The sequence below is a fragment of the Canis lupus genome, chromosome 12 (assembly GCF_011100685.1).
Source record: "Canis lupus familiaris isolate Mischka breed German Shepherd chromosome 12, alternate assembly UU_Cfam_GSD_1.0, whole genome shotgun sequence".
Lineage (NCBI taxonomy): Eukaryota > Metazoa > Chordata > Mammalia > Carnivora > Canidae > Canis > Canis lupus.
The window spans coordinates 15214791-15242541 of record NC_049233.1 but is presented as its reverse complement, the minus strand read 5'-3'; the positions used below and the strand labels follow the sequence as shown (position 1 = coordinate 15242541).

The following is a 27751-nucleotide window of genomic DNA, read 5'->3' as shown; positions in this document are numbered from 1 at the left end:
AAAAGAACTAAAGAAACAAAGGCCTCCGAGGGGGAGGGGCCCCGCGAGGAGCCGGGCTGAGGCCGGGGCGAGTGTCCCCAGGACAGGAGAGCCCCGTCCCGGAGGAGCAGGAGCTGCACCGAGCTTCCCGGGGGAAAGGGGCTCGCGGGGAGGTGGAGCAGGACCCAGGAGGGCGGGGATGCCTTTGGGTTCCCCGGGACAGTAACAGCAACTGCGCCCCGGGAGAGTGCGCCGAGCTCCCTAAGGGCTGCAGCGCGCACGGCTGGACCCGGAGCAGCTCGGGGGGCTCGGGCGGCGGCTCCGCGGAGGGGGCTCGGGGGCGGCACCGCGGAGGGGCTGCGGGGCGGGAGCAGCTCGGAGGGGCTCGGGGGCGGCTCCGCGGAGGGGGCGGAGGGGCGGGAGCAGCTCGGAGGGGCTCGGGCAGAGGAAGAGGCTCCGTGCGGAGGGGGCTGCGCGGTTCCAGGAGCAGCTCGGAGGGGCTCGGGCGGCGGCTCCGCGGAGGGGGTTGCGGGGCCCGGGAGCACGAATCCACCAGCGCAGGCCCCGGAGCACAGGGCGCCGGGACACAGCCCAGGATCCCGCCTCCCCCGGGACAGGCAGAGGCCGGGAGGGCCCAGGACAGCGAGGACGCTCCTGCCCCGAGCTGAGCAGATCAGTGGCCCCGGCCCGAGCCTCCAGGCCCTGCAGACGGAGTTCCTGCCGGAGCTGAATCCAGGTTTCCAGAGCTGCCCCGCCACTGGGGCTGTTCCTCCTGCGGCCTCACGGGGTAAACAACCCCCACCGAGCCCTGCACCAGGCAGGGGCACAGCAGCTCCCCCAACTGCTAACACCTGAAAATCAGCACAGCAGGCCCCTCCCCCAGAACACCAGCTGGACGGACAAGTTCCAGGGGAAGCCAAGGGACTTAAAGTACACAGAATCAGAAGATACTCCCCTGTGGTTCTTTTTTTTTTTTTTTTTTTGGTGTTTTTTTCTTTTTTTTTGTTTTTGTTTTTTTATTTTGTTTTGTTTTGTTTTGCTTTTTGATTTGTTTCCTTCCCCCACCCCCCCTTTTTTTTCTCCTTTCTTTTTCTTTCTCTTTTTCTTCTTTTTTTTTCTTTCGTTTTTTTTTTCTCTTCCCTGTTTTTTCTCTTTCTCTTTTCTTTCCTTCTTTCTCTCCTCTCTTTTTCTCTTTTTCCCAATACAACTTGCTTTTGGCCACTCTGCACTGAGCAAAATGACTAGAAGGAAAACCTCACCTCAAAAGAAAGAATCAGAAACAGTCCTCTCTCCCACAGAGTTACAAAATCTGGATTACAATTCAATGTCAGAAAGCCAATTCAGAAGCACTATTATACAGCTACTGGTGGCTCTAGAAAAAAGTATAAAGGACTCAAGAGACTTCATGACTGCAGAATTTAGAGCTAATCAGGCAGAAATTAAAAATCAATTGAATGAGATGCAATCCAAACTAGAAGTCCTAACGACGAGGGTTAACGAGGTGGAAGAACGAGTGAGTGACATAGAAGACAAGTTGATAGCAAAGAGGGAAACTGAGGAAAAAAGAGACAACAATTAAAAGACCATGAAGATAGATTAAGGGAAATAAACGACAGCCTGAGGAAGAAAAACCTACGTTTAATTGGGGTTCCCGAGGGCGCCGAAAGGGACAGAGGGCCAGAATATGTATTTGAACAAATTCTAGCTGAAAACTTTCCTAATCTGGGAAGGGAAACAGGCATTCAGATCCAGGAAATAGAGAGATCCCCCCCTAAAATCAATAAAAACCGTTCAACACCTCGACATTTAATTGTGAAGCTTGCAAATTCCAAAGATAAGGAGAAGATCCTTAAAGCAGCAAGAGACAAGAAATCCGTGACTTTTATGGGGAGGAGTATTAGGGTAACAGCAGACCTCTCCACAGAGACCTGGCAGGCCAGAAAGGGCTGGCAGGATATATTCAGGGTCCTAAATCGAGAAGAACATGCAAGCCAAGGATACTTTATCCAGCAAGGCTCTCATTCAAAATGGAAGGAGAGATAAAGAGCTTCCAAGACAGGCAGCAACTAAAAGAATATGTGACCTCCAAACCAGCTCTGCAAGAAATTTTAAGGGGGACTCTTAAAATTCCCCTTTAAGAAGAAGTTCAGTGGAACAGTCCACAAAAACAAAGACTGAATAGATATCATGATGACACTAAACTCATATCTCTCAATAGTAACTCTGAATGTGAACAGGCTTAATGACCCCATCAAAAGGCGCAGGGTTTCAGACTGGATAAAAAAGCAGGACCCATCTATTTGCTGTCTACAAGAGACTCATTTTAGACAGAAGGACACCTACAGCCTGAAAATAAAAGGTTGGAGAACCATTTACCATTCGAATGGTCCTCAAAAGAAAGCAGGGGTAGCCATCCTTATATCAGATAAACTAAAATTTACCCCAAAGACTGTAGTGAGAGATGAAGAGGGACACTATATCATACTTAAAGGATCTATTCAACAAGAGGACTTAACAATCCTCAATATATATGCTCCGAATGTGGGAGCTGCCAAATATATCAATCAATTATTAACCAAAGTGAAGAAATACTTAGATAATAATACACTTATACTTGGTGACTTCAATCTAGCTCTTTCTATACTCGATAGGTCTTCTAAGCACAACATCTCCAAAGAAACGAGAGCTTTAAATGATACACTGGACCAGATGGATTTCACAGATATCTACAGAACTTTACATCCAAACTCAACTGAATACACATTCTTCTCAAGCGCACATGGAACTTTCTCCAGAATAGACCACATATTGGGACACAAATCGGGTCTGAACCGATACCAAAAGATTGGGATTGTCCCCTGCATATTCTCGGACCATAATGCCTTGAAATTAGAACTAAATCACAACAAGAAGTTTGGAAGGACCTCAAACACGTGGAGGTTAAGGACCATCCTGCTAAAAGATAAAAGGGTCAACCAGGAAATTAAGGAAGAATTAAAAAGATTCATGGAAACTAATGAGAATGAAGATACAACCGTTCAAAATCTTTGGGATGCAGCAAAAGCAGTCCTAAGGGGGAAATACATCGCAATACAAGCATCCATTCAAAAACTGGAAAGAACTCAAATACAAAAGCTAACCTTACACATAAAGGAGCTAGAGAAAAAACAGCAAATAGATCCTACACCCAAGAGAAGAAGAGAGTTAATAAAGATTCGAGCAGAACTCAACGAAATCGAGATCAGAAGAACTGTGGAACAGATCAACAGAACCAGGAGTTGGTTCTTTGAAAGAATTAATAAGATAGATAAACCATTAGCCAGCCTTATTAAAAAGAAGAGAGAGAAGACTCAAATTAATAAAATCATGAATGAGAAAGGAGAGATCACTACCAACACCAAGGAAATACAAACGATTTTAAAAACATATTATGAACAGCTATACGCCAATAAATTAGGCAATCTAGAAGAAATGGACGCATTCCTGGAAAGCCACAAACTACCAAAACTGGAACAGGAAGAAATAGAAAACCTGAACAGGCCAATAACCAGGGAGGAAATTGAAGCAGTTATCTAATGTCTTAAGCTAAAAAGACCGCATTGTTTACATCCAGCACATTTTCTTGACTTTCCTCAAATGCAAATCCTGTTGTCACCCTTATGTCTTAGAACGTCCAACATAGATGTAGCCCTACCCACCTCACAAGAGTCAAATGATAAATGTCATCATACTTTGCTGTAAATGTCAACCAAGAACTCCTTTAGATCAGGAAGGAGGTACCAAATAGGTCTTTGTACTTAGTAGGTCTTCTGCACATATATGTTGAACAGAATTTTAAAAATGTGTCTCTGAAGACTAATAGAGTCATCTTAGAAAACATCCCATCTCTGAGCACTAGATGACTCTAGAACAACTAAATTGGGCAAAGAAATTTTCAGGATAAAAGATAGTTTCAAGCTCATCCCTTATCCTGAGTTACATAAGGGTGCACCTTTCAAAAGGAAGCTGAAGATGTTAGACAATCACAGCTCCTTATATCATCAGTCCAACACTTTTACTTTGTAAAACACAATCACATTTTTGATTTTCATAATTATCCTATAATGAGGTGGGTGTTACAATCTTTTCTACTCTAGAGATAAACTAGCCTATGTAATTTGTCCAATTTCCTTAACTAGAACAGGAAGAAATAGTGAAGGGAAATGTATGGGAAACTGAAGGGCTGGGGGAAACTCTTTGAGGTTTTTTTTTACCTACTGTTCAGACCTATCAGTACTCACTGCAATTGTACATTCGGTTCAGCCTCTCCAAATCAGTGGCACTGAAATCCAGTCGCTGTCCAATGATGGTGTTAAACTCAGGGATCTTGGCCGTGATGGTAGGAGCACTTTCATTCTTATTAAATGAAAAAGGCTCGTAGTGCATCAAAGACTCATAGTCATAAGGTGTGTTGAGGTCTGTGATGAAGGTGTCATCATAGGTGTTAAAGTTGTGCTCGTAACCTATCAGAGAGAGAGAATCCAGTTATATTATTTCCCCTCTCCTGTCCTCTTTGACTAGATACTTAAGCAGAGACCCAGAGACAAAAAAGAAAGAAAAGAAAAAGAATGAAGAGTTGATTTAAATATATATACATATTAACATAGTTTATAACTAGTATGATATATATAAAATAAACACATATTATTAATAGTAAGTAATGAATAATATATTAGTATTTTATACAGTAGTACATACACTTATAAAAGTTAAAAATATATTCAAAAATAAATATAAAAAGGAATGCTATAATTAATATATAAATTTTACATACAAATTATTAAATATATGTATATATTTAAGTCAAATGTTCATTTTACAAGTAAAGGAATAAATAAATATGTGTGTATGTGTACATGTAAAGTTTTAAGGAAGAGAAGATATAATATCAAAGTGGAGGCAGGCGTTCCAAATGGCTGGAAAAGGAATTTTTGAATTCAGGAGAATATTCAGGATTGGTACATCTTGCTAATAGGCAAGTACCTCATCCACCAAAAGCTGTACCTGGCCAGCTCTTTCATGGGTTAGAGAAAAGGAAGACCAAGGGGCAGAGGGAAAAGTCAGCAACTGCCAAGAAAGGGGTATCCTGTCAGTTAAGGTTCACATCCTTTTCCAGAAATAGCCTCATGGAGAGAAAAATAAAATAGGAAGAAGAACATTGACTTTCCTTTCAAAATAGAAGAGGAAAAGATCTTTATGAGATTAGTGCAAGTAAGATAATATATGTTGCAATGTGGAATGCTGAAATGAGAAACCGAACAGATGTTCTTTTAATCCACTAGCCATCAGGAATTTACTGTTTCAGTTGCAATAATGAGAAGTTCACAGATTTTCAATTTCCTTCTTAGGGAGTGACAGGAAAACTTAATGAGAATGCTCATGACTCCCTCATCATGACTTCCCATCTTCATGTTTTCCTTTTCTAGCTTCCCATCTAGTCATTTTTAACAATTAGAAGAAAATGTAACCACCTTGCAAAGACATCAATGCAGGTGCATTTAGGAGTGAAGAAGACCCATGCAACATGGGCCTACGGGGCAGTGGTCCAGCAGGTGCTGGAGGGAGTTTCCAAATGCTTTTGGAAAAGCCAATGAACACAACTGATCAAAACTTTGTTTTAACCGTAAAATGAGAATACCAGTGTTTCATCCTCCCAACTCATGGGATTTCATGGAGACTTAACTTGAAAGGGATCAAAACATTTTCAAAGGTGGCCCAGGACTGTAAGAAATAAATGACTCAAACAGGGAAGTGGAAAGTAATTCCTTCCAGAGCATTTGGCCCCAGGTTGTCCTATCTTATGGGATAGAACTGTAAAGAATATCCGGCTGGTGTGAGGACTGGGGCTTGGTCTGGGCTCTCCTGGTTACTCCTTGTGAAATCTTAAGAACAGAACATTCAAATTCACTGGATAGGTTTTCCTTGACTGTCACTAAAATTAACAAGTTAGAATAGATAGATCACTTTATTCTTTATCATTCAAGGATTCTGTTCTGAATAATTTTTAAAAAATTTTATTCAACACATTCTTGCTGGACCTACTCTCTACATACTGGGAGTTGTGCTAAGTAGTGGTGGCCCCTGGCAGTGGTTAGGACAGGCAAGGTCCTGCCTTCAGGGAACTTAAAGCTGAGCGCCTAGAAGAGGAAGTGATACTTGTAAACCAGAGGCCAGTCAGCAAATCTTTTGTAAATGGTCAGATAGAAAATATTTTTGACTTTGCAAGATATATGGTCTTTGACACAACTGCTCAACTCTGCCATTGTAGCACAAAAGCAACCATAGAAAATATGTAAATAAATGGGCATGGCTGTGAATATGGCCCACAGGCTGTAGTCTGTGGGCTCCTGCTAGACCCTAGAAATTGAGGTCTTTCCTTGGTTTAAGAGAACAGATTCAGAAAACACAATTCTGGCTTAAGAGATGGGAGATGTATTTGAGGACAGAACTACATTGCCAGCACAGTATTGCCTTAGGTTGAAGGGTAAGATTGTCATCAACTGAAGACAAGATGCAAAGAAAGTTATAAATTACCTGAGCAAGAATACTGCCCTTGCTTACCATCTTATTGATCTGACATGTCATTTGAGAACAGTTCAGGACATTTAGGTAAATGGAATTATACCTGATGAAAATATAGATAGGAATAAGCAACACATGTTGGGTAAATCATGTTCAACTAAGAACTGAGCAAGTCTGAAAATTACACTGGCAAATGTGTTGGCTCCTTCTGAGAAAGAGGACCTTCATTTGGCTGAAAATCATTTTAAAAGCACTAGTCATTGTGTTCTTTATACTTAAAAACATGAATGTTTTCTACATCCTTATTTGACATTCAGCAGAACCAAGTTTATGTATAGGAAAGTAGGAAATCCAAGTCTCTAGGCATGTACAGACAGTCAAATAGTGCCCCGAGTCTTGCAAGTGGAGATTAGATCCTTTGACCAGTGACCCTACTCTCTTTCCCCTCCTATAGAGACCCGGTTATAACACTATTACATCCAGGAGACAAATACAATAAATTTGATCTGTTATTTCAGGTCTAGGGGAATACCCACAATACTTTTCTAGATTGGACTGGGAGGCAAAGAAGAATATTACTTGATCTCTAGCTCAGTGGTTGGGTGGTAAGATGGATAGAAGTGTGTGTGTGTGTGTGTGTGTGTGTGTGTGTGTGTGCAGGGTCAATCCTGGCTGTATCAGGTCTTCACAAACCACACAGTTTTCCTTCTTTCCTCACCACTTCACATTCATAGACATATCAGAATATGAGGTAGTGGGAAGGACCCAGATTGAGAAACCCTTTAGGTGATTTTGATATGATTAGCCATCCCTAACCCTACCTCATGTGAGAACCGTTGATCCACCTTACTTCAAAATTAGTTAGTTTTGGCAGAAGCTCTTTGGAGCTTTGTATTTAATTTTAAAGTATGACAAGATCTTACAAGTCCCTAAATATAAAATCATTATAAATACACTGCTATATATGAACTCATATATGAAATTAGAATCTAACTAAAACAGATAATTATAAAGCAATTATTTGCTTTGTGAAAGCCACATATGGTAATAGATGAGGCATTTTAATACATTAAGGTTTTATTAATAATTTGCTGCCAAAAAGAATGTTTTTCCACTTCCTGAACTAATTCCTAAATAAAAACCAGGTGCTTTCAGAAACACAATACTGACTTTGTTCCCCAGCACATTGGGAAACTGATCAATAAAAGTGTTTTTTCTCAATTTCTCTCTCCCAAATAATTAAACAAAATCTATAAAAAGGGGCGGGGTGTCGCCTGGGTGGGTCAGTTGGTTTAAGTGTCTGCCTTCAGCTCAGGTCATGATCTCAGGATCTTGGGATCTCAGGGTCCTGGGATCAGCTGCAAGGCTTCAGGCTCCCTCTGCCCCTCCCCCTGCTCATGCTCTCTCTTAAATAAATAAATAATTTTTTAAGTGTTTAGTATGCTCAAAAACACTCTACTTAGTTGTCTCAAACAACTAGGAAAGGTGGCATCCAAGGAGGTCTAAAGAAGCTAAGGAACACAAAAATTGTTAGAATAACATACTTGACTAACAATAAGTGAACTGAGACTGTATTATCCTTTGCATAATGTGGCTGGAGGCAGAAGGAGAGAGGTACTTAGAAGAGAGGAAGGAGTAAGACAGGAGTAAGAAAGGCCAGTAAATTTTGGTTAACTAGAACTCAGGCTATCAGCCAGAATGAACACAATTGAAGTGACAATTTCAAATGAAAGAATTTATTTTTGTTGTTGTTTTATTTTGTTTTTAAACACCTATCATTGATTTGGTAAAGCACCAAGAAAGTTCTTGAGTATATATTAGGGTCATCGGATGTTCAACTAAACTTCATGCAGACTCCTAGACCTACATGTGATCTCACATCCGGAAAAATGACTATGACATCCTCAGAGGATGTCAGTTTACTACAACAGGAAAATAGACAGCATTTTAGATAGCTTTTCAATGAAAACACTGAAACAAAGCAAAAGTTTCTGATTAAGTTTCAGTTAACATTGAGTTAGCCAACATATACAATTCCCTAAGGCCCTTATCTGGTGTCAGTTATAATCAGATGAGCACAGCCCACAGGAAAGGCCAACAAATCCTTTTCCTATCTGTGTTCCCAGCTGATGCTTCTATCTGCACACAGATGAGACTGGACATCCCAGGGTTGGTCCCAGCAAGTGATAAAGATGACAGCAAATCCCACCCAAGTACTTGGGATTCTACACACCTGGAAGAATTTCATCCCACCAGATGTTCACATAGTCATCTCGGTCAGTTCTTGACTGCTCATGGTAAAATCCCAAAGCATGGAGGATCTCATGTTCAATAATGGCCTTATAGTCACATCCTTGGCCAATGGAAAGGTTCTGTCCCACGTGTTGATCGCCAACCTCAGACCAGCATCTTTAAAGAAGAGAAGAGGGAAATTTTCTCCTAAAGAACTCTGAAGGGGCTGTAACTCACAGGGTTCCAGAACACAAATTTGAAGGAAGTTAGGTTTGATTTAAAAAAGAAATTATCAGTAGCATCCTCATAAGCTAATAGTTCAAAATAGGGGACTGGCTAAATGAGCAACATTTCCTGGAGGAAATAATAAGCAGGCTTTGAAAGTTGTGGTGCATTATCGAAGTGACATATTCTCAGAGGCAAATCAATCCTAATAATGCACCAGGTAGAAAGAAGTAAAAGTTGGCATCCTTTCTCACCTTCACAAACCCAAAGGGCATTCCACAGAATAATACCATTGCTTTTGTACCACAGTATTAAGTTGTCTCTAGGTGGTGGCTATGGGTGATTTAAATTTTCTTCTTTATACTTAAATGAATTTTCAAATTTCCTAAATGGACAGGTATAAGTTCTTTGATCACAAACAAGAACCGCATTGAAGAAGCCAATTCATTTCTTTGGCTGTCAGTGGATCTGCAGAGTTATGAAAGCACATAGCTGGCCACCTACCATTTCTGAAGGGCTCTGGGCAAGAAGGACCCATAACTTCTCGAAAAAAAACAGTAGATTCATGATCTTCTCCCAGATTCTCTAAATTCCACATGGTGCAGCATTTTGCTCCCCTTTTTTCCCCAATTATTTTGTCTTTTCTTTTTTTTTATAAATCCAACTTTTCACCTCTCTTAGCAAATCCAAAGCCTTCCATGAATTGTTTCCTTATCTGCTTTAAGTTGTGGAAGAGGATCTATACTCTAACCAGTGCTCAACAGATTCAGAGATTTGCTCATAATTTTAAAAGACACCAATGGACTCCAAGTTCTTTGGTGACAATCACATTGTCTTACTTTGCCATCATCCTTCCTGGAGATTGTTAATACCATATACCCTCAAATGCTAATGGATTTGATTTCTACTCTGAGGTAGATCTTAATTATCTTCTAATAACATGTTAAGGTATAACTTCCATACCATGAAATTCACCAATTTTAAGAATACAATCAATGATCTTTTGTAACCTCACTGAGTTATGCAAACATGGTCATGATCTATTTGCCTCTCTGACAGTAGCATTTCATTACCAAATCAGTTGACTCCGTGAAATATCCGAAATCCAGAGGAAGCACTTACTATTTACCTTTTTTTTTTTTAACATCCCTCCTCCAATGGAAATATGTAAGTTGCAAAAATGCCACAACTCTGCAGCTCTCAATCTTTTCCGTTGTCTTTCTAAAAGAACCCAGTTAACATCTTGCTTCAGGGGACCAGAACCCTGAAGGATTTGGGGCACTTTGGTGCAGCTTCTCCCCCCTGCAACTGACCTTCTTCCTCTCTTTTTCCCTTCCCCTAATTTAAATGTAACAGAGACCCCTCCTGGCCACAGGCAGTAAGAATCTCCCAGATTCAGATTTTACAGAGAATGTCCCTCAAAGTTGACCTACCTCTTTATCAAGTACTTCAGGGATTTAGTTAAAAACTGGAAAGAAGACAGAATTTCACTAGGAAGGAAAGAACTTTTGGAAAGTGATCACATTAGCTTAGTTTTATTTTTAAGAGAGAGAGAGAGAAAAGACAGTGGTAGCTAAAAGTGGATATAAAAGTGTTAAGAAAATGAACTTTTTTTTCCCTGAAGTCTTCAATAAATAACTAAAGGCTTTGGCACTTTCTTGAAGCTAAAATGTTGCCAAGGGACAAGACGAAAAGGTCAAAAACAGAGAACCTCCAAAATCTGTGTTCTTGGCAAGGCCCAAGCTATACTTTACATGTTTTTCCTTCACATGAAAAGAAACTGTGCAAATACTATTGGTTATCTCCACTTACGTGACCCACAAGAACCTCAGGACATGTTCAGAAACACATTGACTATCTTATCCCTAAAGTGGTTCTTCTGACAGTATTGCCAGGCTCGGAGGATGAAGTTACTACTCGACAGTCATTGAATCAAAAATCAAACAGACACCCTTGATTCCTCTTTCTTCTTAACCCCTCACATGAACTAAGAACTACCCCAAGATCACGACCTGAGCCAAAAGCAGATGCTCAACCACTGAGCCACCCAGGTGCCCCCTAACAACCAGCTTCTGAGAAGTCCCCTGTTTTCATAGTTCTGAAATCCAGTCCTGCTCCTTCATTTCAACTACTCTTCTTCAGTGCAGGTCCCTTTTTATTTCTGTCCTGGACAGTTGGGACATTCTTTAATTGGTCTCCTGCCACCAGTCATGCTGCCACTTCAATTCTTTATCCACTGTTGCTAGAGTAATTTTTCTAAAATGGAAACCTGAGCATATCATAAATCATGCACAGAATGGTGGATTTCCTCATATATGGTTTATCTCTGAACAGGTTCTTGTTTATGGTCCTGGCTCCATGGCCCACCACTCTGCCCCTTACATGCAAAGCTTCAGACACTCAGAACTTAGTGAGTTCTCCAGGCACGCCAGATTCGTGTTTGTGTTTGCTTTTGTTCTTCTGTCTCTCTTCTCTTCCTTCTTCTTCCTTTCCCCTTTCTCTCTGGGTCTCCCTCCCTTCCCATACCCCATTTTGTCCCTCTTTCTCCTCTGTCTCTATGTCTTCTTGTGGCTCAGAGCACTCCTCATAGCATATCTAACTATTTCCTTGTTGTCTCTCCACTATCCCCAATTGCCAACTCTAAACCTTATGAGAACTAAGACTGTGTCTTATGCTTCTTTGTATCTAGAGACTAACATACTTCCCGGCACATACTAGGTGTACATAAATTTGCGTTTTAATAAAAGCCTGAGCCAAGAGAGCAACTACTCAAGTAAGTAAGGTACTTAACTGGTATCTAAGTGGTCATCACAATTTTATTTTTTTTCTACTATATTTTGCATTTTTTTTTCTTAAGGGGCAAAAGCAGGTGTTAACTTCCTTCCTCATCTCTGTTATCCATCCATAATTAACAAAAACACTAGCAGAACTAGACAACCAAATCCAGGCAACACCTAGAGGCAATCTGGGAGCAGCAGGAGGAATGTCTCCAGTTGGGCCTTAAAGACACAAACATGCAATCAAAGGCAGATGTTAGCTTGGCTTTCCAGCCTCATCTAGCCCAGGTTGATTGACATAAATGCCACTGAAAGAGAGAAACTTTTTCTTGATATACCATTTATTTTTCCTGGGAAATAAATAACTACAAACTACATCTAGAACTTCTCAAAGAAATCCAGCCAACAGAGTAGCATAATTTAAAGGAATACCATAAAAAGGGGTTTATAATTTATATTTTAATACAACTGAGTTTAGAAAAAGTACTGTAATTTAAATCATGACCTAAACCCAGGAAAAGAATCGAAATAAATCTCCTTAGGCCCAGAGGTGTCTAAGCAACTCCTTCTCCATCTAGGGCATTAAAAATGTTATTGAATTTTAAAATTCACTGAGAAAGATGTGATTTTGCTTTTAGTTTCTTCCTAGTTTCTTCTTTTGAAAGACATGTATCAAAAATAAAGAAAGACATGTATCAGTTTTATAAACAAAAGAATGCATGATTACATACTCTGTAAAATTTCATACTTACCCATCAAACTTTTGAAATATGATATATGAGCTCTCTCCTTCATAGGGCTTGAAATCCACACAGGACCTGAGGCGGAACATTTCAAAAGCATAAAGAATGGCTCCTTTGGCATTCAGCCCTGCAGAAACCAGTAAAAATATCAATGAGCATTACTTAGATCTTAGATAATACACATAACATAGTTTAGAGAAGATCTTGCCACCACATGAAATTCACAGAGGTCTATGGTCTACATTTTTCGGTAGTAAGTAGATTCCTTGGAAACTAAAACTACAAAACTAGTCGGGTACATAAACATTAAGTGCAAACTTTAAATGCATAATGTAAATAGACCTACATGATAAGAATATACCTGTATGTGTAGTTGGACAAAATTATAAACAAACTACCTCATTTCCTCTCTCCCCCTTTCCTCATTCAAGTGAAGATCCTGAGTACACTGCCTCAGGAGAGTCACACTGCAGAGCAGAAGACAGAAATGATTGCAACTCATTTCTGTCTTCTATGTAAATAAAGCACTTGGAGAGAAGCAATAAGAATGGTGCTAACCCCAGTCTAATAAGATACCCCCTCTTGCTGGAGGAAGAGAGCAGAGTTTAGAAAGGTTTATGGGTTCTGGAAGCATAAGAAGCACATGTGATGTTAACCTGCTTCCCTGCAAGACATGTGGAAAGATGACAAGACTAAACAGGTAGCACTGGAAACAGCCTTGGAAAATATTTTTATAACCCAAACTTGGAACAAAAGCAGCAGAAGCCTAATGAATCTGAAGAGGCCAGAACAGTAGGGGCTTATTAGTGACCTGTAGGTTAGGACCAGTGACCAATGATCAAATGTTTTTCCTTTCACCGCACATACACACACCCTGGCATTGTGTAAGACAAGCATGAGGTGGGGAGGAAAGATACTCCAGAGGAATAGAGATTATATTTTACTTAGTATGTGTGTTTTCTTTTTTCTCTCCCATCAACTCCTTGAAAGTAGAGCTCTAAGTTAAAAATTAAGCTCGGTTATATAAAGTTGTATTTGTTGTAAATTTGATTTTGTGCATTCTCTCAGAGTTTATAATTCTTAGCACTTTACAAAGTACTTACCTTATGTTTTCCTGGCCCTTATTTCATTTAATAAACTACCGAGTTGGAGATTCCACAGCTCAGATGTCATAAGATTATATTAATGTCATTAAATAAATAATCAGTGGAATAATCAATAAATTACTTGTGGAAATAACATAGATAACAACAACAAGAGTATGCACTAAACCTACTGAAAGATTTTCATGAAATTTTATCTATTCTTAGTAACATTTATAATATAAACATTTGTACCCAAGACAGCTAAGTTTCCACAAAAGTTAGGAAAATACTCCAGAGACAATGTAACTGTATTTGCAAAATACATATCTGACAAAAGACTTGTATCTAGAATATATAAAGGACTCCTACAACTCAAAGTAGAAGAGACAAATAACTAATTTTTTTAATGGGCAAACTATCTAAACAGATATTCACAAAGGAAGACATACAAATGACCAATAAGTAAATAAAAAGAAAGTAAAACAGCAATAAGTAGACTAAAACCACAATTAATTGCCATTATATGTTCACCGGCATGGCTAGAATTAAAAAGAATAACAACAATGAATTTTGGCAAGGATGTAGAGTAAATGAACATTCATTCATTGTTTGTCGAAGTCTGTAAAATGGTACAAGTACTTTAAAAGAGATCCAACACTAAACCTACATCTGTATTATAACCCAGCAATTTCACTTTAGATATTTACACAGGAGACATGAATATAAAACCATATATTCAAAACAGGCATGTACAAGAATGTTCATAGTAAGTTATTCATAAAAACTCAAGCATAGAATCAACCCAGGTGTCTATCAACAGGAGATTGGTTGAAAAAGCTGTCATATACTGTATTCATACAATGGAATGCCACTCAATAATAAAAAGGAAAAGTTATTGATGCATACAACAACATTCGTGAATCTCAAAAACATTTTACTGAGTAATTGAAAAAAGCATAAACTATGATTCTGTTTGCATGAAATTCTAGAACAGGCAAACTCATCTATGATTAACACAACAAAGGCAGCCTGGGTGGCTCAGCGGTTTAGCACCGCCTTCGGTCCAGGGTGTGATCCTGGAGACCCGGGATCGAGTCCCACGTCAGGCTCCCTGCATGGAGCCTGCTTCTCCCTCTGCCTGTGTCTTTGTTTCTTTCTCTCTCTGTGTGTGTCTCTCGTGAATAAATAAATAAAATCTTTTTAAAAAAATAAAACAACAACAAAATGTTATTTCTGAAAGGATAAGAATAACTGTGAAAGAACATGAGAGAATTTTCTGGGATAATAAAAGTGCTCCATATCTTAATAGGAGTTGCATGAATATTTTTACATTGTATAAGTGTAATGTATAAGTTACAAGATTCATAAATATTTTAAAATTCATTGAACTGTACACTTAAGACTCCATCCATTTTACTCTATGTACAGTTACAGAAAAAAGAACCATAAACAAATATTAGACTTTAGTTAAAGATACACATGCCGCAGTGTTTGGAGTAAAGCATACTGTCCCTGCAATTTACTTTGAAATGTATCAGAAATTGAATGCATCTATAGATGGATAGGAGGATGGACAGGATGGATTAATAAGATAAAGCAAATATAGCAGAATGCTGTTTGTATAATGTAGGTGATGAGTATATGAGTGTTCACTGCACAATTCTTTCAGCTTTTCATATATTTAAGATTTTTCATAACAAAATGGGGAAAAGAAAAAGACGATAATTACAACTTTAAAGAAGAATAAAAACCTATTAAATTAAATTCTATTTCCAGTAAAAAAAAAATGCCCTTCAAAATGAAGACAGTAAACAGATTATTTTGGAGAAAGAAGAGAATTTGTTTTTTGTTTTTTTTTAACAAGAAATGTTAAAGGAAGGGGTGCCTGGGTGACTCAGTCAGTTAAGCATTGACCTTTTGATCTAGCGTGGGTCTTGATCTCAGGGTTGAGAGTTCAAGCCCCATATTGGGCCCCACATTGGTTATGGAGCCTACTTAAAAAAAAAAAAAGATGGTAGAGGAAGTTCTTTAGGCTGAAGAGAAAAGAAACCAGATAGGAACTCAGATCTCCAGGAGGAATGACCACCACCAGAAATTGCAAGTATAAAAGCAAATACAAAGACTACTTTTCTTCATTAATTACTCTGAGACAACTGATTAAAGGGCAAAAAATGTTAACACTGTATTATGAGGTTTATAAAAATATGTGGTTGGGCAGCCCCCGGTGGCTCAGCGGTTTAGCGCCGCCTTCAGCCCAGGGCGTGATCCTAGAGACTCGGGATCGAGTCCCGCGTCGGGCTCCCTGCATGGAGCCTGCTTCTCCCTCTGCCTGTGTCTCAGCCTCTCTCTCTGTGTGTGTCTCTCATGAATGAATAAATAAAATCTTTAAAAAATAAATAAATAAATAAATAAATAAATAAATAAATAAACAAATAAATAAAAATATGTGGTTGAAAATATATATAAGCCAACAATACATGAAAGGAAGGGGTATAAATGGAATGATACTGTTGTAAAATGCTTACATTTTATGCAAAATGCACACTGTTAAGTCTAAGTATACTGTTACATGTGAAGGCTACAAATTGTGTAATTCCTGTGACAAAGCCTCACAAAATAAGACAAAAGGGTTGAGCTAAAAAGCCACTACAAGAGCCAAATGAAATATTAAATTGTTAGAATTAACCAAAAGAAGGCAGGAAAAGAAGAATAAAATAAAAACTAGGAGACAAATAATAACCGATACTTCTAAATCAATTTATATCAATAATTACATTAAATGTAAATAGACCAAATATTCCAATTGAAATTCAGAAGTTGATATATTTGATAAAAAAAAAGTGAGACTCAAATATATATTGTCTGAAGAAAAGACACTCTGAAAGACATTGATAGGTTAAGGGTGAAAACCTGAAAAAGATACACAGTGAAAACAGTAAGTTTTAAAAAGCTGGTGTAGCTATATTTAAATTTTGGAATTAGATTCCAAAATAAAGAGGATTACTATAAAATTACCAAGAGAAATTTCCTCAAATGATGAGTCAATTTAGCTAGACGATATAACAATGTGCTTGCCCAAAGGAAGAGTTTCAAGAAAATGCTAAAAGAAGATATATGCAAACACTCAATTATAGTTAAAGAGTTTAGCACCTTTCTCTCAGTAGCAGATAAAACAATAGTCCAAAACTCCATGCAGATAAAAATATTTGAGCAACACAACCAACCACCTTGACCTATTTGACATTGATAAAATAACACAGCCCAAATCAGCCAAATGTAAGTTCTTTTCCAGTACACATGGAATAGTCACAAAGATAGGCCACAAAATATGCCTCAGTAAATTTCAAAAAGATCAGTATGTTCTCTGACCTTAACAAAATTAAACTAGGAATCAGTAACAGAATATCTGGAAGTGCTATAGACATTTGTAAATTTAAAAACACACTTCTAACTGATCCATGGATTTTTAAAAATTACAATTGAAATTAGAACATATCTGAACTTGAATAAAGATACAACCATATCAAAATTTGTGGAAAACACTTAAAGTAGAGCTTCAAATAAAATGTATAGCTTTAGGTGTCATATTATAGAATTATATTTCATTAGAAAAGTGAAGGTTTAAAGTCAATGATATAAATTTCAACCTTTAATATAAAAAAAGAAGAGCAAATTAAACTGGAATTAAGTAGAAGAAAGGAAATAATAAAGATAAGCAAAAAGCAATGAAATGGAAAGCAGAGAAGGTAGAAAAAATTAAGTCAAAAGTTGCTTCTTTGAAAAGATTAATAAATCAATACACTGCTTTAAAAATAAACAAAAAAAGAAAGTCACAGACTAGGAAAAAATTTTCGAGATATCTATCTATCTCTGACAAGACTTCGTCCATAATATATGAAATTCTTCTACAGATAATGAAGAGACAAATAATATGATAAAAAAAGCATAATAAGAGTAGAACAGATCATTCATAAAAAAACATACAAAAATGGTCAATGACACATGGCAATGTGGGAAATATCATTAGTCATTAGGAAATGCAAATTAAAATCACAGTGAGATTCCATTTTGCAACCAGTAGAATGGCTGCAATTAAGAAACATTAACACCACCAATGTTATTGAAAATGTAGAGCAAGTGGGACACAGCTACATTGCTAGTGAGAATGAAAAATGGTGCAGCGAGTTTTGAAAACTGCTTGGCATTTTTTATTAAAGTTAAACATATATTTGTCATATGATCAAGCAATTCTATTTCTAGAAATTTGCTCAAGACAAAAATATATATAAACATATATATTTATTTATCCATGCAGACTTGTACAAGAATGATCATACCATCTTTCTTCGTAAGAGCTCAAACTTGACACAACTTAATGTCCATCAATTGAAAAATGGATAAACAATTGCCATATTAATGGGGCACCTGGGTGGCTTAGTGGTTGAGTGCCTTTGGCTCAGGTCGTGATCCCGGGATCCTGGGATCGAGTCCTGCATCAGGCTCCCTGCAGGAAGCCTGCTTCTCTCTCTGCCTATGTCACTGCCTTTCTCTCTGTGTCTCCCATGAATCAATAAATAAAATCTTTAAAAAATTGCCATATTACTGAGGAACATTACTGAGTTGTAAAAAAAAAAAAAAAAATGAACTACTGACCTGCAACAATATGGAAAAACTTCAAAACTATGTTAAGCAAAAGTAGCCAGATACAAAAGAGTACATGCTAAATGATTCCATTTATCTATAAATCAGGTAAAACAATCTATAGGGAAAGGTGATTAGAATGGTAGTGTCTTGAAGAGGTGGGTAGAGATTGGCTGTACAAGCACATGGGAAATTTCTGGAGTGATGGGAGAATGGGTTACATAAGTTTATGCATTTATCAAAAGTCATTGGCTTTTACACTGATTTGTGTATTTTACTCTGTGTAAATCTAACTTTAATAAAAGAATTGTATACAAATATGAAATTCTAGGATGTTTGCTTTTTGCAATGGTATAGGCCTAGGCATCTAATTTTTTTTTTTACACTAAAAGTGATTCTCATGTGGGGTACTTAAGAGCCACTACTGCTGCTACCTTATTTCAGGCCACCTGTCTTCCATCTTACTCTCTTAATCTGTCACCAACCTGCAGCTAAAGAGACCTTGCTACTCAAGCTATGGCCAGCAGCCCAAAAGCACCAGCATCACCTGGGGGGTGGTGCAGAATCTGAGACCCCACCCCCCGACCTACTCTGCAATTCCACAAAATCCTCAGCAGAGCCTTATGTACATAAAAGTCTGAGAGGCACTGACTTAACACCGCACAGAGGCCTGGTGAAGCTTAAATCAAATATTTGATGAAGGCACCATGTCCAGCACATATTGGTGATTCAATGAGTGTGTCTATGTATGATGGAAGGGAGGATAGTGCAGGTGCAATAGACAGGAAGAAAAATTGCAATGGGGAAAATATACCCCTCTGGAAAGCTGATGTTTCTCCAATCGCATTCCAATAAATATGAGTGCTCTGTGAATTTGAAGGTGTGCCACCAAACACTGGGAGGAATAAAACCTCAAATTTCCAAACAATCACTGAGAACAACAGCATTTGTTTATATCTCACTCTCCTCCAGAAAAGGGATCAGCACTGATGACAGTGGTGGAAAATAGGGAAACATAAGCTCTATCTCCTGAGAGTGGGAGCAATCTAGGGTCTGTTAAGATTGAGCAAGCTTGTCCCGGCTCCCCCTCTCCTTTGATCTACCTCCATCCATGTGGTATAAGCCTTGTAAGCATTGCATCATCCTGGCTGCTCAGCTGTCAGTCACCTGCTTGGGGTCAGCCAGGGTCCACCATGGCTTCAAATATTTACTTATTTCCCCTGAGTATTATTTCCAACAGTGAGTGAACTATAACTTAACCCGCCCTTTATCCCGAGAGAGGATTGAAATTATTAATACTGAGGAACAAGGACTCTGAACATATGAAATACAGATTTTTCTCTTTCTCAAAAGTTCAGAATGTTTGTCTCATAACAAAAGGGGAAGAAATCAGTATGCTGAAAATATATTTAGATTCAGCTAAACTAGTCTTGAAAGCGAAAATTTTTTCATGGTTGTGAAGCCAAATTATATTTCTGTACTTTTATTCTTCAGGGTGCTTTTTGGTTTCATTAACATGTTAATGTGTTCTGCACTTTTACAATTATTGTTTGATACTCTGTAATTTTTAAAATTATCATTCAATGAACTGTATCTCAGACTGGTTAAGTAGCACTGGGTCAATATAATGTTATGCCTTTCATCTCACAGGATAAAGAATCATGAGGGCTTGGCAACCCTCAGATGCATTGGTGTCACTCCCAATTCGAAGCTGATGAATAGGAGAAGCAGGGGAGAGAAGAGTAAAACCCAAAGCTTCTAATTAAAACAATTAACATTACCCAGATTGTCAGCCAGAATGTAAGGAATGGGGAACTTCCACCTGGCTTCAGGATCTCTCAGGCCATTTCTGGAGTTCTGTGGAAACAAGGCAAAGAAGACTGGGAAGGTGAATTCTTGAGGCCCCCTGGCCTCCTCCTCTGCTGAACTTTCATACCACAAACAACCTATCATACGATTCAAACGAGAGTGTTTGTATTCTGATTACAAAAGCAATACTAATTCATTATAGACAATTTGGAAACTGCAGAGAAATTATTAAGAACTAAATTTAGAAGATCTTCAACTTCTAAAAACTGAGATAGCCATTTTAAACATATTGGTGCATTTCCTTCTCAGTCTTCACTTACTAGGAAAGTTGGGTGAACAAGTAATGTGATAATTACAGATTCTTTGTACCATTTGTTAATTTTTCATCTGTTTTTGTCATCATCAGCGACAGTGGAAACTCTTGTGGGTATAGATGATAGATTAGATTCTTACATGTTCTCCACAGTGCCCAGCCCAGGGTTGGACACAGCAGAGGCTCCTAGTAATAAAAAAACAGCCAGTCCTGAGGAATGCTATTGTGTCTTTGGAAGATACTCACCTGCAGGAGGATGTCCCCTTGAAAGAGGTCCAAGCCTGCAGCTAGAGGCAGATTAAAAAGAAGAAGAAATATTTGAACGAGCATTACTGAAAGGCATCTCACATAATAAAATTAATCTTTTCCATTATAAATCTTGCATTGTTAGTCTTTTATCAAAGTCTTTGGAAGCAATTCAAAATTCCCTCTAATTGAGTAAATGTAAATAGCCCATCAATATTGTGTATTATCACATCCTTTGTCTTCATTTTGGAACAAGAAACCTTGTCCAAGAATCTTAAAAGTAAGAAATGAGTTAGAAGCGATCTTTTTGATCATTGACTCCAAACCTCTTCGGACTTCAGGGGGCACAAGGGAGCCTTGAGACAGGAAGTAATGCATTAGGTGGTCAGCAGTTGAGTGGGCTTAAGAACTCCTGACTTCCTATCCAAAGTCCTTTCTGCTATTGTTCTATCCTTCCTCGTGAACCTAGGTAAATGACTTGGTTTTGCTCTGTCCCATGACAAAAATAAAAAGCCAAGGTCAAGATGATGCTCTTACAATAAAGATCAGGCAACTAGGTATTGATCCATTCAGTCTGTATCTGCAAATATCTGCTGTCAGGAGCTTAGCATAATAAACTTTCTCCATTATGGTATTCCTTGATTCTGGCCTCATTGTGTTTTTGCAAATAGGATTCTTAAAAGGGAAGATCCTGGTGGGAAAAATTTATGAGGATTTGAAAGAATGTCTTTTCTTTTTTTTTTTTCTTTTTTTTTTAATTTTTATTCATTTATGATAGTCACAGAGAGAGAGAGAGGCAGAGACACAGGCAGAGGGAGAAGCAGGCTCCATGCACCGGAAGCCCGACGTGGGAATCGATCCCGGGTCTCCAGGATCGTGCCCTGGGCCAAAGGCAGGCGCCAAACCGCTGCGCCACCCAGGGATCCCAAGAATGTCTTTTCTTATAACAACCCTCATGTTTGACAAACAGCCCACCCTGTAAAACACAAAGTACTCCAAACAGGGTCAGTGGATTGTATTTCATTCTGAGAATAGCCCCTGATTTACAGCTGGGAAATCAAGCTAGAGAGTTATCATCATAGCCTCATACGGTCACAGAGGTCCCATTTGGCAAAGCTGATGGCTCATTCATGGTAAATGACACCACCAGGGTTTTAGGTATTAAGAGGAGTCATGGTTTCACTTGCTAATGATGAAATAAAGCACAATGATTTCTTTCCTCATGCACATATTTCTTAACCTCCATAAACCTAACTTCTGCATATGATAACAGCAAAATTAAACAAAAACAGCATCTATATCACTACCCTATGGGAAATAGGACCCAGGTTTTGAATTTACTTTTCACGAGGTGGAGTATGTGCTGGTCTATTCACACTCTGGCTTAGGCTTGTCATGAACAAACACCTGCATTTTCTGACATTGGTCTGGATTAGGGATGGAGATGACAGCTGGGCTCCTCTAGAGTGATAGGAACAAGCTCTTTCAGACCCTGGCCCCTAGGTTGGTCAGCATAGATGGGGTCCTGCAGGGGTAAGAGAGTGCAGCAATGGGGGATCCGGGAGCACTTCCCAAAGAAACAGATATCCATTAAAAATAAGGTTCAAGAGGGGCACCTGGGTGGCTCAATTGGGCATCTGACTCTGGATTTCTGCTCAGGTCATCATCTCAGGATCCTGGAATCAAGCACCCTGTCAGACTCCATGGAGCCTGCTTAAGATTCTCTCTCCCTCTCTCTCCCTTTTTCTCTCTCTCTCTCTCCCTCTGCCTGCCCCCTTCCCTGTCCTTGCCCCTTCCCTGCCCCCTCCCCCACCCATCATCTCCTTGCTTGCATCCTAGAGTACACATGCACTCTCTCTCTAAAAAATAAAAATGAAAAAAAAAAATAAGCCTCAGGAGATTCATTGACCAATCTGCTCGGGCAGCATAGACTTATTAAGCACCTATTGTGTGCAAGACTTTGTTCTACATGCTAGGGACGTAGCAGAGAATAAAACAAAGCCCTCAAGTTTTAGTATATGTGCTACCAAAGCCAGCACAAAACGAAGCCCTGAAGGAGGTGACATTCTTGACTGGAGACGGAGGAAAGACAAATAAATGTTGAGTAGCAGACAGTGAAAAGAGCAATAAAAAAATAGGGGAGAAAAGTGGTGAAGGGTGGGAGGGTTGATATTTTATAAAGGGTGGTTTAGGATGGCCTCTCTGAGGAGGTGGCATTGAAGCAGAAATCTGATGGAGTGGGAGATAAAAGAAGAGTATTGATGGCAAGAGCAAAAGCAAATAGAAATGAGGCAGGGGGCACTTGGGTGGCTCAGTCAGTTAAGCATCTGCCCTCAGTTCGAGTCATGATCTCAGGGTCCTGGGATCGAGCCCTGAGTTGGGCTCTCTGCTCAGTAAGGAGTCTGCTTCTCCCTCTCCTTCTGTGTTCTCTCTCTCCCCCCTCTCAAATAAATAAATAAAATCTTTAAAGAGAGAGAGAGAGAAATGATATAAGAAAACCTTGATGTCTTAGAGCAACTTTCTAAATTTCAGCATGAAAATCTCTTGAGAGTTTCTCAGTCAGCAAGTCTAGGGCAGAGCCCAAGAATTTTCACTTCTGACAAGTTTTCCGGTGATACTGATGCTGCTGGTTGGGAGGAACCACGCACTGAGAATCACCTCTGTAGAGGAATAGCTAGGGGGTCAGGGTGGCTGGAGAATCCAAGTAAGTAGGGGAGAGAGCAGTAAAAAAGTAAGATCAGATGGCTGGCCAGGGTCAGTTCATCTCAAACTTTAATTTGCAGGGAATCTGCTGGGATCCATCCACATGGAGGTGCTGCTTCTGTAGGTCTCAGATAGACCAAAGATGCTGCATTTCTAGAGAACTCTTAGGTGGTATAGGTGATACTGCCTGTGGAATACACCTTGGGAATCAAGGTTCTAGGGCGTGTGTTCTATGTTGGACGAGATGTCAATCATCACTGGCCAATGTCGGAAGACTGAGAGAGTGGATAAGAGAAGTGACATGGCCTGAATCCTTTTTTTTTTTTTTTTTTTAAGATTTTATTCATTTACTCATGAGAGATACAGAGAGAGAGAGAGAGAGGAAGAGACACAGGCAGAGGGAGAAGTAGGCTCCATGCAGGGAGCCTGATGTGGGACTCGATCCAGGGACCTCGGGATCACTACCTGAGCCAAAGGCAGATGCTCAATTGTTGAGCCACCCAGGCGTCCCACACATTGCCTGAATCCTTCCAGAGGAGACCTCTTTCTACTCTGAGGAATAGCCTATGCAGGGGGAGGGCAGGAAGGCAAGGGCAGTTGAGAGGCTGCAAGAACCTGGCCAGACCAGATGGCTTAGGCCGGGGCAGGAAAAGAGAAAGTGCTAAGTCACAACCCGTGATACAATTTGATGGAAAACCCAATTTCATTTGCTGATAGATGGTAAGTACATTGAGAGAAAGATAAGAATCAGAGGCTCTGAGCCTCTGATCTAGAAGAGGGAATTGCTTTTACTGAAATGAAAACACTGATGGCAACAAATGCTGGGGTAGAAGGTTAAAATGTGAAGCATAAAGAGAAGACAAAAAGAGGACAATTCCCTTTCTGCGATTTTTCCCAAACAGTTTTTGTGATGTAGGATCTGGCTGTATGGGCAACCTTAATAATTCTGGCAGCAGGGTTGGAAAGAAAAAAAAATCCACATGGTAAGATTTCTTCATTGGAGGCACAGCTCAGAAGGGTTGGTGAAGAAGAAGCATAAAGAGTGGCTCTCAGGTAAAAGAATTATTTGGTCTGGAGAAATCAGGGCAAGATCAATAAAACTCTAATTCTAGTCCCAACTCTGTATAAACTACAGCAAATCCTCCCAAGTCCATACACCTTGATTGCCTGGCACTAAAGAGAGAGAATCTGATCCCTGGCTCTGAAGTCTTGGGGCCCATTCACCAATTTACCTGATCACAAACTATTTCTTTAAAATTGTTTCATGCTTTTCCAATTATATATCAATGAGCCTGCCTTCCCTGTAAGTGGGACAAAGCCACAGAAATTCATCCCTTAGGTATGGTTTTCTTGAGTTTTGTAGTCTTCAAATCACACTGAGCTGAATCAGAAGACCTGGAGATGAGCCCAATCACTATCTCAACCACAAGAAACTTCCTTGTCATCTTCCTACAAAATGGTAACAGCACTTACTCTACTACAGTTTTTTTTTTTAAGATTTTATTTATTTATTCATGAGAAATGAAGAGAGAGAGAGAGGCAGAGATGTAGGCAGAGAGAGAAGCAGGCACCCTACTGGGAGCCCATTGTGGGACTTGATCCCTGGACCCTGGGATCACAACCTGAGTCAAAGACAGATGCTCAACCACTGAGCCACCCAGGCATCCCCTTTACTGTGGCTTTTGACATATAACCTCAATTATAAATGCAACTGGTGATAAAGCTTTTGTAAACCACAAGGTGTTTAAGATCATAAATATCTCTGTTTCTTGCCAAACCTAACCAAAGATATCCAGAATGTAAAGGCTTCTCCTCATTTTAGAAGCAGAGTAAGAGAGAGAAAAGAGATGATAACCCCAGCTTCTCTCTCCTCTCAGTAATGGACCAGACTGATGGAGTTCTTCAAGAAAAATGTTTATAGACAAGTGTTGAAATGGAAACACCTTTACACTCATCCCTAACTCCCGAGCAAACAGCTGCTAATGAATATGATACACCAGTAGAGGGGCTGGGGTTTTCCCCCTACTAAATATAACCCTAGGCATATACTACACATGTATACATACATACATATACACATGTGTATGTTGCAAGCAGAGTAATCATCTACTTTTCTTTCATTTAAAAAATAAATAAATACAAAAAACCTGAAGTTTTTGTAAACCAAAGTCATGTTATGTATTTCTAGATCCATGAGGCATTCACTAGTTCCTCTAGAAAATTAGGTCTAACCATTATTCTCTTCCCACATTTCCATTTTTCAGAAACTGCAAATTCAAATGAAGCACCAATAGATATTTCTCTCCTAAGGTTACCCAATACCCTATCATAATTGCTATAAAGCAATTGTAGCACAAGATTTAAAATTATTTCAGAGCATTAATAGTACAGAAATTGAACCCACCTAAATTGATTGCTGAAATATCCTTTTGTTCATCAAAATCTTCAGCATATACTGTTAAAAGTAGGAAAGAAATAGTTACTTATCTTGCTGAATAAAAGAAACTTCAGAAACACTCTATGCATTTCAATCAATTCTTACCATTTCCTTTAGAAATATGCTTAATCTGAAAGAAAATAAATATACAGAAAATTGTTAACATAAACTAGAATTAACATTTCTAAATACCCAAGAAAGCAGAACTCTACTTACTGATACAGCTGCTATGTGGGCAAAAAACAAGATGAAAGAGACAACACAAGTAGATCTAGTCCAAACCATTGTTGCGAATGAACAGACTGAGCAAAGACAACTTGCAATAAATACTTTTTGGACCTTGCTCTGGCTGTCATCTTAGAAACTTTGACCCTCACATATGTATCATGGCATTAAAAAAGTAACCAAAGAAAATGTCATTAACCCTTTTAAGGACAGATATCAAGTTTAACATAAAATCTCAAGCTCCCCAGATCAGGGACAGGTTTGAAAAGGTTAATACTGCGATGACCATATAAAAATCAGTAACATTTCTATGCACCAGCATAGAATATTCCTCTACATGAACAAAATTTGTTCATATAACAGATAAAAGTTCCACTTCACAATAGAAATAAAAATAATCTATAAAATAACCATAAAGTACTTAAATCCAGTAAATAATCAATAACAATTTTATGGAAATATTTTAAAGCAATTATCAAAGGACGTAAAAACTATCTATACACATACATACACACATATATTTATTTATACATACAAAATATTCACAAATGGGAAGACTTCAGGTAACAAAGATGGTAATTTTTTGACATTAGTCTATAAATATTATTCCAACAAATATCTTATTATTGGAATATCATATTATTCCAACAAATATCTTAGGTTTTTTGTGAAACTTGACAAACAGATAGCCTGTTTCTAAAATTCACATGAAAAAAGTAAACTTCCAATAACATATAAGAAAACTGAAAAGAAAGAACAAGGAGAAAGGAAGTGCCCTAATAGAATATTAAGGATTTTTATAAAGTTATGGTAGACAGTGTGATATTGCCCAAAAAGAAAGAACAAGTAGTCTACAGAACAGAACTATCAAAACAGATGAAAGCATATATGGGAATTTCACATATGATAGGAACCAAAAAATCCATAGGGAAACTTTGGTCTTTCAATAATAATGTGGGGACAAGACAACAGCATTTTCATATGAGAAAAAAATTTAACTCTCACACATACACTGTTCATACACACACACACACACACACAAACACACACACCCCACACAAAACTGAGTGGATTAAAGATGTATATACAAAATCTAAACTTTGAAAAAATATAGGAAAATGCTTTTAACTTTGAGGTCAGAAAAGATTGCTTAAACAAGAAAAAAACATATAAATCATAGTAAATCTATCAAAATTTAAACTTTTCATGACAAAAGACACAACAGCATAGTTAAAAGCCACAAATGGAAGAAAATATTCATACTGCATATAGTTGAGGAAGAGTAAGTTATCCAGGATATATAAAGGAATTCCTACAAATTAATATGAAATTTAAAAAGAGAAAAAGATGGTCTAAGAGAAAAATGGGCAAAAAAATATGAACACAGAATTCACAAAAAAAACCCAAAAGGCCAATAAAAAACATATAAAAAGATTTTTAACCTCACAATCAGAAAAATATCAGTTCCAGTAACAATGAAATGTCGCCTCAAGCTCAGATTGGCTTAATGAAGAAGGCTGGTCATACAAGAATGTGAGAAAATAGGAAATTTTACACACTGCTGGTAGACCAGCAACCTGATGCTGTCTAATAAGTTGAAATGTGCATAGCTTATAAGTTAAAAAGTCCACCTCTTCTATATATGCAATGGAATATTACTCAGCCTTTAGAAACAACGAATACCCACCATTTGCTTCAACATGGTTGGAACTGGAGGATATTATGCTGAGTGAAGTAAGTCAATCAGAGAAGGACAAACATTATATGGTTTCATT

At 38.6% G+C, this 27751-nt stretch overlaps 1 protein-coding gene across 1 annotated transcript in view; it reads right to left on the bottom strand.

The window, feature by feature from the left end:
• Positions 1-26067, bottom strand: part of MEP1A (meprin A subunit alpha) — a 37708-nt gene extending 11641 nt beyond the window's left edge. Inside the window, exons 1-8 of the mRNA XM_038553336.1 lie at positions 25968-26067; positions 25857-25881; positions 25719-25769; positions 20612-20652; positions 20025-20100; positions 12527-12644; positions 8774-8949; positions 4260-4481 (exon numbers count right to left, since the gene is read on the bottom strand). Coding sequence (XP_038409264.1) covers positions 4260-4481; positions 8774-8949; positions 12527-12644; positions 20025-20100; positions 20612-20652; positions 25719-25769; positions 25857-25881; positions 25968-26036 — 778 coding nt within the window. The 5' untranslated portion in view covers positions 26037-26067. The remainder of the gene's footprint in view (positions 1-4259; positions 4482-8773; positions 8950-12526; positions 12645-20024; positions 20101-20611; positions 20653-25718; positions 25770-25856; positions 25882-25967) is intronic.
• Between the last annotated feature and the right edge of the window lie 1684 nt (positions 26068-27751).